Source organism: Phoca vitulina, unplaced genomic scaffold (genome assembly GCF_004348235.1).
Source record: "Phoca vitulina isolate PV1807 unplaced genomic scaffold, GSC_HSeal_1.0 scaffold127, whole genome shotgun sequence".
Taxonomy (NCBI): Eukaryota; Metazoa; Chordata; class Mammalia; order Carnivora; family Phocidae; genus Phoca; species Phoca vitulina.
The window spans coordinates 332,287-346,599 of NW_022589830.1; the positions used below are offsets into that span (position 1 = coordinate 332,287).

The 14,313-nt window shown below is 37.2% G+C and overlaps 1 protein-coding gene across 4 annotated transcripts in view; it reads right to left on the reverse strand.

Annotated features, from left to right (window-relative positions):
* Positions 1-14,313, reverse strand: part of PTPN20 (protein tyrosine phosphatase non-receptor type 20) — a 112,774-nt gene that overhangs the window by 23,697 nt on the left and 74,764 nt on the right. Inside the window, exons 6-7 of one of the 4 annotated variants that reach the window (XM_032399057.1) lie at positions 11,137-11,285; positions 8,127-8,217 (exon numbers count right to left, since the gene is read on the reverse strand). The exons of 2 other annotated variants lie outside the window; for them this stretch is intronic. In XM_032399057.1, coding sequence (XP_032254948.1) covers positions 8,127-8,217; positions 11,137-11,285 — 240 coding nt within the window. Of the gene's footprint in view, positions 1-8,126; positions 8,218-11,136; positions 11,286-14,313 lie in introns of those variants that run through there. One more of the 4 variants, XM_032399060.1, reaches the window with a different exon arrangement.

Here is a 14,313-nt window from a genome sequence, read left to right on the forward strand (position 1 = left end):
CACAGCCTGGACTTGTTGTACAGCTTTCTCTTATTCTGGGAATCACTCAAAATGAGTCTTAGTAAAATGAGCCAGGGTAGCACACCAAAATGAGGATATGTTGTCTCCAAAGTCCAAAGAGGTCATTAGGCATTTTACCTCTTTGGGCTATAGGAGGGACCAGATGCAACATCTTATCCTTCTCCTTAGGAGGGATTATTTTGGCATTCCCCACACCACTGGACCTCTAGAAATTTCAATGAGGTAGAATTTTTATTGGACTCATTTTCCCCACTGTGACTCACAAATGTCTTATGGATAAGTCTGGAGTAGTTAATTGCTACTTCTTATTCCCTAGATTCAATCAGCATAATGTCATCAATATAATGGACCAGTGTGATGTCTTAAGTAAGGGAAATGTAATCAAGATCCCTGGGAATTATGACATAAAGGGCTGGAGAATGGATCTATTCCTGAGATAGGGCAGTGGAGGTGTACTGCTGGCCTTGCCAGCTGAAAGCAAACTGCTTCTGGTGGTCTTTACCAAGAGGTATGGAGTAAAACACTTGCCAGATCAATAGGTATACCCTAGCTACTAGGGGATGTGTTAATTTTCTAAAGCAACGAAATCACATCTGGTACAACAGTTGCAGTTGGAGTCACCACCTGCTTATGTTTATAATAATCTACTGTCATCCTGAGATCATCCTTTTCTTTCCCTACTTTGCCCAGCACAATTAGAAGCAACCAGCCAATCTCATTACACTTGTTAGTTTGACAAAAACATTCTAAGGTATGGAATACACAGTCATCCAGACCTTGCTTCTTATAAGTATTTGAGAAGGAATACCCAGTGATGAGAATCTGTGTATTTCTACTGCCATTATTGCACCATGGATTATCACTGCTCTCTTTATTACTGGAAATAGAGTCACTAATGCCTTTAAATTTTATCAGAGTACAAAACCAATTCATAAAACTCATCCTTAAGATTCTGTTCCTCTAGAATCACTCTTGGTATCAAAATTTGTATTAGTCAGTGTTCTCAGAGAAACAGAATCTATAGGCTATGTACGTACACACACACACACAAACACACAAATGAGAGAGATTTATTTTAAGGAATTGGCTCACACGACTGTGAAGACTCGCCAGTCTGAAATTTTCAGGGCAGGCTGTCAGGCTGGAGATCCAGAAAAGAGTTGATGCTGCAGTCTTAAATCCAAAGGCAATCTGGAGGCAAAATGGCTTTTTTCTTGGGGTACCTTAATCTTTTTCTCTTAAGGCCTTCAACTGATTGGATGAAGCTCATCCATATTATAGAGGGTAATCTGAATTACTCAAAGTCCACTGATTTAAATACTAATTACATCTACAAATACCTTTACAACAACATCTAGACCAGTGTTTGACCAAATAACTGGGTAGTATGGCCTAGCCAAGTTGACACATAGGACTAAGCGTCACACAAGCTAAAAATTTTAGTGGATGATTTGAAGGAGGAAGGGCTCTCTGGAAACTTAAATTAGTGCCCTAGAAGACCAAGTGAAAGAAAGTTAACAATAAAAATGGGGGTGGGGGGGGAGCATGTGCCAAACTACCAAGAGGCAAAAGTAATGAAATAAATAGGGAAAAGATGAAAGCTTTAGAAGACAGATCCAAGAGACCTGCCCTATAAATCATAGGAGCTCCAGAAGAAGAAAAACAGAGTAGACAGAGGAAGAGCAATTACTAAATAACTGAAGAAGCTTTCCTATAGCTAAAGGAAGACTGAATCTGCAGATTAAAAGGCTCTATGGATTCTAGGTAAGACCAATGAAATGAAACATACATGGTAATGTTCCCAAACTTCAAGAAAAAATGAAAATGTTATAAGGTTTCAGAATGAAAGAATATGTTTCTTATAGAATAAGGTCACATTACCATTGTATTTATCACCTAAAACACTGGAAGCTAGGGGACAATGAAGTAACACTCAGAAAAACTTAAGACAAAAGGACTGGAATCCCACAATTCTAAAATCAACAAAGATATTCATTTATTGGGGGGGGGAAGGGAGAGAAAGCTGCAGATAGAGTCTGAGGCAACTATATCAACTACATAGCCTATCTCTAACCAAACACATACATAGCCTATCTCTAACATACTACATAGCCTATCTCTAACCCCAACTAATGAATCAGAACAGAGACCTCAAATTAAGGGAAGATGGAAAGAAAGGGAAATAATAGAGAGCAACAAGCTTTGCAAAATATAGTTTTATATCTATATAGAATGACTGAGAATCTATCGTTAAGTGCTAAAAATCGTTCTTGAAATAGAAAATAACATATAGCACAAGAAAATCTTTTAATAGTCTAGAAAAAGAACAAAGAGAAGCACTATTGCATAGTGGTTAAACGTAGGTTTGAATCCTAGATCTGCCTCCTATTTGCAGTGTTGACTGGGGGGAAGGTAATTAATTTATTTTAGACTTTTTTGTAAAGCAAAGATACTAAGAGTACCAACATATAGGTTTGTGGTGAGGATTAAATGAGTTACTACCTATGAAGGACTTAGATCAGCACTGAGTACATACAAACATATTACTGCTACTACTACTGCTGTTATTGGTGGCGGTGGTGGTGGTAATAATAGAAACAAACATACTGGGGTGCCTGGTGGCTCAGTCGGTTGGATGTCTGACTTGATTTCGGCTCAGGTCATGATCTTGGGGTCGTGGGATTGAGCCCCACTTGGGCTCTGAGCTCTGTGGGGAGTCTGCTGGAGGTTCTCTCTCATTTCCTCTACCTCTGGCCCTCCCCCGCTCTCTCTCTCTCAAATAAATAAATCTAAAAAAAAAAAAAGAAAAAAGAAACAAACATATAGTGACCTCAGCTAATGTATGCGTGTGGATGCTTGTTAAATCTCTCCCTTAGAGAGCTGTATTTTCCCAGCTGTCTATATATTATAATGGTAAACTATACAAAATATTAAAAGTGTGATATATCTTTTATACTCACTCATGAACCATTTTTAAAAGTGTATTGTGGTATAACTGTTATACACGCACACCCATGAAACCAATACTACAAGAGAGATAATTGAACCTCTCCAGCACTGCTAAAATTTTCTCATGCTCTTTGGTGATCTATCCTGCTTGCTCCACTCCTGCCCTCAAGGTAACCACTGATAAACTTTATGAATTACTTTGAATTTTCTAGAATTTTATGTAAATGGAGTAATACAGTGTATTAGTCTGCTCAGGTTGCCATAACAAAATACCACAGACTGGATAGCTTTAAGAACAGACATTTATTTTCATAGTTCTGGAGGCTAGAGGCTAGAAGTCCAAGATCCAGGCATCAGCAGGGTTGGTTTCTTATAAGGCCTCCCCTTGGCTTGAACAGGCCTGCCTTTTGTCATGTTCTCATGTGGCCCCACACCCCTCTGTGTCCATACATCCCTGGTGTCTTCTGAGTGTCCTAACTCCTCTTCTTACAAGAAAAAAAGTCAGATTGAATTAGGGAACACCTGAAGGGCCTTATTTTGTTTTTTGCTTTTTTAATCTTTTTTTTCTTTAAGATTTTATTTATTTTTTGACAGAGAGAGAGAGATACAAGGGAGGGAGATACAAGGGAGGGAGAGAGAGGGAACACAAGCAGGGGGAGTGGGAGAGGGAGAAGCAGGCTTCCCGCGGAGCAGGGAGCCCGATGCGGGGCTTGATCCCAGGACCCTGGGATCATGACCTGAGCTGAAGGCAGATGCTTAACGACTGAGCCACCCAGGCGCCCTCCTCATTTTGTTTTAATTACCTCCTTAAAGGCCCTATCTCCAAGAACAGTCACATTCTGAGGTACTGGGTGTTAAGACTTTAACATAGGAATTTTGAGGGAACACAATTCAGTAGATAATGTACAGTATATATTCTTTCAATTGCTTTTTTTCATTCACATAATTATTTTGAGATTCATCCATGTTGCTGCCTATATCATTAGTTTACTATGATATGGGCATATCAAATTTGTCTATCCACTCTCCTGTTGATGGATATTGGGTTGTTTTCAGGTTTTTGCTTTTGCAAAGAAAACTGATATGAACATTCATATACATGTCTATATGCAGATACATGTTTCAATTTCTCTTAGGTAAATACACAGGAGTAGAAATGCTGACGCATGTTGTAGATATATGCTTAATACTATAAGAAACTGTTAAACTCTCTTGCATCGTAGCAGGTGTGAAGTGTATCTTATTATAGTTTTAATTTGTGTTTTCCTAATGATTACTGATGTTGAACATCTTTTCACATATTTGTCACCCATATATCTTCTTCGAAGCGGCCACTCAAGTCTTTTGCTCACTTATTTTTGGGTTATTTGTCCTCTTATTGAGTTGTAGAAATTCTTTATATATTCTAAATGCAAGTCCTTTGTCAGATAAATGTTTTGAATGTATTTTTCTCCCAGCCTGTTGCTTGCCTTTTCATTTTCCTAACAGTGTACTTTGAAGGGCAATATATATATTTTTTAAATCACAGAAGTCTAATTTGTTTTTTTCTTTTATAGTTTGGGGTTTTTGTGTCCTATTAAGAAAAACTCTTCCAAACTCAAGGACACTAAATTTTTCTCAAGTATTCTTCAGAAGTTTTATGGTTTTAACTCAAATTAGGCCTATGATCTATTTTGAGTTAATTTTTATATAAGGTGTGAGGTAACGGTATGGTTCATTTTTTAATATAGGAATATGCAGTTGTCCAGAACCATTTGTTGAAATTCTCCTTTCCTCATCGCTTACATCCTTAAATTCAGACATTATCATCTACGCTGCCTTCCTTGAATGACTGTAGACAGCACTCAATGAGATATCTGTAAGCATGCTCTGTGAAGTGGAAAACTACTAGAAATCTAAGTCACTATTGTTATTAGTTAGTTCTGAGTAGATCCTAACCCAAAGACGAGTAACAGAAAAAGTATTAGGCCAGAAGTCGGAGAACATGACCTGTGGTTTGTCCCTACTCCTTTATTAGCCTTCAAAACACCTTTTATCCCAGAACTTATTCCCTCTTCTGTGAAGTAGGAATTATGGTATCCAATGGTTTACTTCAGAGATATTTTATGAAGATTATATAAGATTATGCATTTTAAAATGCTTTGCAAATTGTAAAGCGTTATAGAAATCCAAGATGTTGTCTTTATATCTAAAAATCCCTGGACTACATAATGAGGCCCATTCCTTGCATAGTAGTATAGGGCCATAAATATGACCATGCAAGCTGAAGCTGTACAAAAGATCTTAATAATCAATAGGACAAATTATGATTGTTCCATAATCTTTTCCAGGGCAGCTATTTATTCTATAACTATTCACATTCTATTAGAATCTCGCTCCTAGTATTACTACTTTTCCTTTCTTTGCTTCAATTTCATCTTTGTTGACCAATCAACTTTTGATAATCCATTTTTATAAAATGTAATGTGGGCCTATCACCGAAAAATAAGGAGGCAACACAACTACATGCTTTGCTATCTGTGCGTGAGCTGAATAACAGACACAGAGTGACCAACTGTAGACCTATTTTAAAAGGAGTAAAAAAAAAAAAGAAGAAAGAAGAAAAGAAGTGACATGATTAGTCAGTGATCATGATGAGCACCTGTTATTTACATAGTAATTTGCAGACTGAAGAGTTAGACGTGACATTTGTACTTTATGCAATTACTCTCACTTAATATCTTGTGATTACTGAAATTTGAATTGTATTGTTGAGGGGCTGGTGTTCTTTAAACCACACTAACTGAAATTTTTGCATACCGGAGCCATGCAAAGTGAGGACCACATATACTTGCAATGTCCTAAGATGTATGAATCCTCCAGTTAGTCTTCTCAGCATTTAAAAAGAGGGAAAAATTAATTATTTCTCTGGCTTTCTTGATGTGATTCCTTAGGAAACTTCTCTGTTAATTCAAGAATTGTGTGGTAAAGAAATCAAAGAAACTTTCTATGATTGTCACTTAAGGAGGCTTATGGAGATTAAATTACACTGTGGTATAAGGTAGATAAATCAGTGGACTTTAAAACAGAATTTGGCTTAATAACTGTTGATTTTAACAGAAAAGTAAAAAGGTTTACATGATTTTCCCTAGTTTTAATCATTGAACTTTATTGTTCATATCTTTGCGTCTCTTTTCTCTATAGTTATTATTCTTCTTGTACCCAGAGTAAAGAGTTCAAGCCAGATCAAATGTTAAATGTACCCCATATCCTAAAACAAGCTTCTTACGATCCCCAGAGCCTCATTTTTTAAACGATTTTTATTTTATTTTTAGAGAGAGAGAGAGAGAGCATGAGCAGAAAGGGCAGAGGGAGAAGGAGATAGAATCTCAAGCAGACTCCACACTGAGCGTAGAGCCCGATGTGGGGTTCTATATCACAACCCTGAGATCAGGACCTGAGCTGAAACCAAGAGTCGGACTCTTAACTGACTGTGCCACCCAGGTGCACCCCCAGAGCCTCATTTTAAAGGCTTGTTTGCATTCGGTTTCTTGAGGGCTAATTGCACATGCAGGGATGGGAATTATATAATTGGGAACTTTGACTCTCAGAGTAGCACCAAATTGTTGGCATTATCTCTTAAAATGTCTAATAGTGGTTCATTACCATGATTTCAGAAATATTCATCAATGTATTTCGGTACATTCTCCCCACAGAAGGTAGTAGAATAAATTATTTTAATTATCTGGGAAGGTATTCATTACTTTTATAATCATAAAGTTGTCTTAGATTTGAATGAACCAACTAAACATAAAGGTATTGATCCAATTATGGCAGTCACTGTCTTACCCTAATTTCTATCATAACCACCTCAAGTCTAGTGCAAGAAACGAACACAAATAGATAATTAAAATATAATTTGTTAAGTTGGGAAGAGCAGTCACAAGACAGTATGAGGCTATCGGAGAAACAGTCAAACCTAGCTTTGAGGAAAACAAGAAAGGTCTGGCTGAGCTAGCTCTGAAAGACAGCAGGAATTACCTCAGCAAAAAAAGGAGGATGTATGGTTCTTGCAAGAACTGCGGGTTCAAAGGCTTGGAGACAGGAGAAAGAGAATGAATTCCAGAAACAAAAAGAAGTCTGTGAAAGAGCTGAGACAAGAAAGATGAAATTTATGCCATGATGCTAAAGAGCTTTACCATGATCGTTACAGAGAGCCAAAGAAGAGTTTTAAAGGGATTTGTGTTTTAGGAAAATCATTTCAGTAGCCACTGTGAGTAGACGGGCATGGAGGCAGTGAAGACAGACCAGCTGAGAGATGAAACAGGCAGATTCAATCTAAGTTAGCAGCAGTGGGAACTGAGAGATGGGGGAGGATTCTGGAGGTATTAAGGAAGTAGAATCAAAAGGACTTTATGACCACTTTTAAATATCACTGGTGACTCAAAGTTTTCTGGCTTGGACAACGGGGTGGTTACATTAAATAAGACAGAGAATAAAGGAGGAAAGGTCAAGATGGAGGAGGAAAAATGGTAAAGTAACTTGGAAAATTTTTTACTTTGAAAGGAACGTGAGGCATAAAATGAGATTTCCTACCTAAGATTAAAAATGCGGTGTATTTGGTTTCTGCTCTTCAGATGGCCTGGGATAGAGAAATCCTGTAACTGGCTGGGGAGGAGAGGGGCACGAGCTTCACCCAGCGCAGGGAAGCAATGTGGAGGGCCCTTAGAGACAAACAAAGAGCAGCCTCCTGTTGGGAGGGTAGATGGGCAGTTTTATTGTCCAGGAGAAAGGATATAAATAGCCCCATTGCATCTGTATGTCTAAACAAAACAGCCAAGGAAGGTGATCAGGGGTTGGGTTACCAAAAGTGACAATGTCTTAGGCTACTAGACTTTATATTTTAGATGGCTCATGCTCTGAGAAGTAGCATGTGCATAAGGACAAGGTTGAGGGACTTCTATAAATAACCCTATGATAGTTGCTTGAATGTAAGACTTGAAATTCACCATGTATTCTAGCATATTCAAGAATATGCCCAGGCTATCCACTGCTAGCTATCAGAGCTCTTCATCATGGTCACAGGTCAAAATGCCTAGTACTGAAAGCCATACAACCCATTTTTTATCTTTTCCCAAATGCAAACAGGAAAATAATCAAAACCATTTTTAGCTTACATGGAAGAATATCCCGATATCTGTTTTTTTCTCTGTTGCGTAGTTCATTCCCAGAGTTGAACGCATCAGGTATGTTCTTATAATCTAAAGTCTTTAAAAGGTAAGAAATATAGTCATGTATTTACTATAACAAAAAGATAAAGAAAAAAAATCTGCTCTTGCTTAGTGTTCATGATCCTTAAACCTCTATATGGCATGACCTGGTGTTAAATGTGTTGTATGATAAGTGAAGTCAGAATCCCATTAAAAATACTATATACTGAGGGTTTCAGAGGGGATGGGGGTAGGGGATAGATGAGACCGGTGATGGGTATTAAGGAGGGCACATACTGCATGGAGCACTGGGTGTTGTACGAAAACAATGAATCATGGATCACCACATCAAAAACTAATGATGTATTGTATGGTGACTAACATAACATAATAAAATAAAATTTAAAAAAATAAATAAAGAAAAAAATAATAAAATATCTCAAATTTGAGATGTCAATCAACAAGTTGCTTGATAAGAAAATACTAATCTTGGGATGCCTGGGTGGCTCAGTTGTTAAGCGTCTGCCTTCAGCTCAGGTCATGATTCCCGGGTCCTGGGACCAGGTCCCGCATCAGGCTCCTGCATCAGGCTCCTTGCTCAGCAGGGAGCCTGCTTCTCCCTCTGCCTGCCGCTCCCCACCACCCCCCCCGCCGTTTGTGCTCTTTCTCTCTCTGTATCTCTCTCTCTCTGACAAATAAATAAATAAAGTCTTTAAAAAAAAAAGAAAATACTAATCTCTCTGGACATACTTTTTCCCTTGAACTTCAATATTTTTCCTTCTCATTAAAAAAAATAAATAAAGAACATTCACTTCTTAGGACCTACTCATTAATCTATCATTTTATAAACAAAAATAATAAAATAACAGCAAGAAAAATATATAAATATATAAACCAAAAAGAAAAAAAAGTCTCACAATTTACTCCTTGCCCCATGAAGGAATTATAGCCAGGATACCAATTAAAGATTTCTTCCTTTCAAAAAAAATTCATTACCAAGTATGAATTCAATAAACACGACTGAACACTTAATACATACTCAGCACTCTTCTAGATATTGGAATAAAGAGATGAATCTGAAAACGGCCCCCTCCTTAAGGAGCTATCAGAGCAGTCCGAGGGGTAGTCAATGCCACAGAGATGTTAGTACAATGGTAGTGCTGATGACCGTCATCAGAAGTTAGTCATATGAAAATCTGTGTGTGTGGAAGGAAAGGAGAGCTGAGGTGAGCAGGTTATCACACCAGGTGGAAAGGACAGGAATAAAGGCATGGGGGCATACATCTCCTCTTGGGGAAACGGTGAATAGCATGGTAACAAGAGCAGAGAGAACATGATCTAGCCCAGAGGGAAACTAAAACTACCCAGGAAGGCCTTGTTTCATATACAAAAGAAGTGGAGATGTATCCAGCCCTAGTCTATTAGAATATTTGTGGATAAAGCCGAGAATCCGTACTTTTCAAAAGCTCTTCAGTAACCCTTGGGTAGCCAACTTGGCACCACCAGTCTTTAAATAAGTGTTGGCAACTACTGGCTTGGCAAATGAGAACCTAGTGAAGGTTTTAAGCAGTAGGATAATATGATCAGATTTTTACCTTTCTTATCTTTATGCAAGCCAATTATAAAATTAATTTGGAAAAATATCTGTAGGAAAAACTAGAACAATTTTGTAAAAGAAGAGAACTGAGGGAAGACTAGTATTAACAAAAGTAAAAGATAACATAAAGCTACACTAATTAAGAGAGCTTGGTACTAGTACATGAATAAACAAATCCATGGAAGAAGTCCAAGAATAAATTAAAATTTATGTAGAACTTCAGTATATAATAAAAGTGGCCTTTTACATCACTGAAGAACAATTTCAAGAGGATCTGGGGACAACAGGATAGCTATATAATGCTGAGTCCCTACCAAATACCTTAAATTCTAGCTGGATCCATTTTAAAAAAATCACAAAAATATTAGAAAAAGACATGAAGTAATTATTATGATCCTAGAGTGAAAAGGGCACCTACAGGATACAGAAAACCCTGAAGTCCCAATAGATTGTCATATCTGACCACTACAAATTAGCTATTTCTTCTTACTAAATGTGTATATGTGCGCATGCACACTTCTGTGTAGCACAAACAAGGGGGGGAATTTACCATATATAGCACATACAAAAGAGACAGTTTCTTCATTATATAAAACTATTAATAAGAAAAAGAATAAACAGAAAATTGGGCAAAGAATCGGAACAGTTCACCAAAAATAAATATAAAAAGCTTAAAAACATATGGAAAGCTATTCCTTTGTTCTCAAATAAGTGTCAATATAAATCAACAAGGAATCATTTGTCATATAAGACATAAGCAAAGATCCAAAAATTTGACAGCACAAAATACTGGTTGTGTTTCTAGTAACTTGTTATAAGAATACTCATACATATGCACAGCCATATGAAGAGGGGTAATTGCTGTTCATAAATAACAAAGACTAGAAAAATCTAAATGTTCACCACAGGGGCCTACTTAAAGAAATAAAGTCTTTATCTATATAATTAACTATACTATGAAATACTTAAAAATAATGAGATAAAAAAATGAGATAGAGCTATATGTACCAATAATATATTTGGAAATTATTTCCTATGTGAAATATTTTTCTAAAAAAAAAAAGGAAAGAAAGGGTAGAATAGTTACTAAAGTACATGCTGATAGTTTTCTAGACACTTATATGACAAACTTAAACAGTGGAAAGGGGGCCTAGGAACTCAAGAGAGAAAAACAAAGAGGCTATCCTTTTATAACCTTTTATGCTATTTAACTTTTCTTTTACTATATAAACCTATTACTTTAAAAACAAACTTAATATTTAAAAACAAAAAACAAAGTACTCAACCTAAAAGAAAAGATTAAAAAGGAAAAAGAAAAAACCCCTCTGTTAGTAATGTGGAAAATCACACACAGACTTTTGTTAAGACCAAAATATTTACCATAAATTCCTGGAGGATTTCATATTCTGCTACTTTTTTCTCAAGCATTTTAAAACAATCCTTGATGACTGATTGCTCATGAAAATTGAATAGTAATGGTCGAACCTGAGCCAACTGAGCTAGCTCCCTTTCAGAAACAATTTGTATACCTAAGAAAAAGAAAAATTCACATTTTTAAGTTACTCATATGTATGTGAAGGGAGATTTTATTTTGTTGTGTTTTCTCTTAAGTGAAGGCACAGTCACTTAAGGATTAATGGAAATTTATTTTTCCAGAAGTGAAGAGTCTATTACCTTGAAAGAAAGAATCCTTGTTTTAGAAAAATCATGATTATGTACCTTGAAATTACACAAAACCCACTATTCTTAGAAAAAACTGTTAAGTGCTATAAATATAAAAGATGCTATAGACTGAGAAGTATTCTGCTTTATAGTGTGAATTAAGTATATGTACTGACAATCATGCCAAGGCAAGCATATACAAACAAGACTTGGATGGGAAAAAGTGAGAACTTTTGCCCTCCCTCAGACCAAGTATTTGAAAGCCCCTGGAGCCTTAGATGAGAGGATGTGGATAGTCTAACACACCTCTTACTCTAAAACAGATCACATACAGACACACAACAACACACATACACATACCCGCCAAGGATAGAGAGACTCTATATAATTAATAAGACTAAAAATATATATAATATGCAATATAATTATATATAATAAATATTTTGATATACATTATATAGTTACACATGTATAACCAATAATAATAGAAGAGAATACATGCTATTTAATAGTACACATGGAGGTTTTTTATTTTAATGATGATTTTTTAGGCCATGTTGACAGTCTAGATTCCAAATATCTGAAATTTTACAGATCATGTCCACTGACCAAAATGCAATAAATCTAGAAGTCAATATTAAAAGAATATTTTTTAAATTTCAGAATTTTGAGGTAATGTGCTCAAGTGAAGCCAGTTCTCAAAATCTCTTTCCAAAACCAACTAATATGAACAAAAATCAAGTTAATATTAGCAAAAAAATATATACAAGAAGCAATTCCACAAAAGAATGGGCATAAAAAAGATAAAAGCTTCTAAAAATATGCACAGTGCTGTAAAACTCTTCTTGTCTTGGAACCCTATTTAACCAAAAGCTCTCTATAGGGGTGGGAGTAAGGGACTGTTGGGTTGGGAAAGACAGTCACAGAAATCCTAAAATTTCTCACAAATATCTCTAACCTTTGTATGAGAGGAGGTCTAGGAAGCCCAGAGGGGGAAATAAAATTCCACGAGAGTAGAAGCCATTTTGATCATCTTTGATCCCAAACAGAAAAATCCTTAGAGCTCTCCCCATGTATTCCAGCACTGCTGGAACAGAAGCTGAGAGCAGGGAAGGAGAAGAGGAATAAAAACGTAGAATGATGGTAATGGACCCTGTCATTGCTTCCCCAACACTGATTCTACCCTGATGGTTAGTTAGAGCCATATGTGATCATTCCACAATAATTCCCTTGCCAGTGAATAATTCAGCAGTATGTAGGTGATTTGAGCCAATGGGAAGTAAGGAGAAGTTTACTCAGGGCTTACGGGCAAAAGAAGCAAGCCTTTCTCCCATCTCCATCCATTGTCCAGACATAAGTCCAGAGTATAATTATGGCCCTGATTATTACAAGCAGCCCTGCTGTGACATAAAAGGAATGAACTGAGTACAGCAAATATGAAAAAAAGAAAACATAAAAAACCTAAGGTGTTAACGACATCACTGAGCGATGTGATCATATTGAACTTGGAATACTGCCTACCTTTGTACTTCCATTATGGGAGAAAATATGTTTCTTTATCGTTAACATCATTTTCAATTTGGTTTCTTTTTATTGCAGCCTGGCCCAAGAATTCCAATCAAGGTGAATAAGTTAGGCCTCAGCTACAGATCATGGCAATCATCGCAGGAGGGGAGTTTTTGCAGAAAGGCAGTTTACAGGAAGGGATTTTATCTAGCTGTTTGGTGCTGACATCATTGGACACGTTAGAAGAGCAGGTTCTTCCCCATATCATGGTCCAAAAATAACACCACAAAATGGTCTGCCACAAGAGGAGCTAGCTCTGGGCGCCTGGGTGGCTCAGTTGGTTAAGCGACTGCCTTCGGCTCAGGTCATGATCCTGGAGTCCCTGGATCGAGTCCCGCATCGGGCTCCCTGCTCAGCAAGGAGCCTGCTTCTCCCTTTGACCCTCCCCCCTCTCATGGCTCTCTCTCTCTCATTCTCTCTGTCTCAAATAAATAAATAAAATCTTTAAAAAAAAAAAAAAAAAAAGAGGAGCTAGCTCTGCTGTGATGAGGAATCTGAGGGAGCTGGACACCACTGCTGTAACCACTAGCTCCTGGATGCGACTACTTTAGCAACCATGGAGGAATTAGAAAGTCACCACTACACCTGCTGGCTCATAATGTACCACTTTAGTTATAATGAGACACTAGGAATGCCATGCCTGTTATGGTGTGTATCAGCAACACGGATGCTTCTCTTCACATTTCAGTCTTGGCTAAGTGCATATGATTGGCCAAACCCATACTAACTACCAGGATTCCTGGGAAATGTAATTTTCAGTTTTCTTGCCTGGACCCTACAGAAAGACACACTAGGAGGAGAATGTGATTAATGTTGAGTAAACTAGTCTTTAACATCTGCAACACAACTCATCCACACCCATTGAGTTTTCTGCTCTTTTCCCCCAACCCTTCTAAACACTTGTTATTATCCTCTCAGGCAAAATCCAGCCCTCAAAGTGTAGTTTATAATAGAAGATAACTAATCAAACCAAATCAAATAGAATGGGAATCAACAAGAATTCATTCATGACGGGGTGCCTGGGTGGCTCAGTCAGTTAAGCGTCTGCCTTCGGCTCAGGTCATGATCCCAGGGTCCTGGGATGGAGTCCCACATCTGGCTCCTTGCTCAGCAGGGAGTCTGCTTCTCCCTCTGCCTGCCACTCCCCGTGCTTGTGTACACTCTCTCTCTGTCAAATAAATAAATAAAATCTTTAAAAAAAAGCATTCATGCTCAAACAGCAAAATCAAAGAGATGCAGAACTATATATGTTAGTGAACAAGCTGGAAATAAAACACAAAATGAAGAAAAAAATGAGTAATGCAATATGGTATGCAAATAATTTCAATC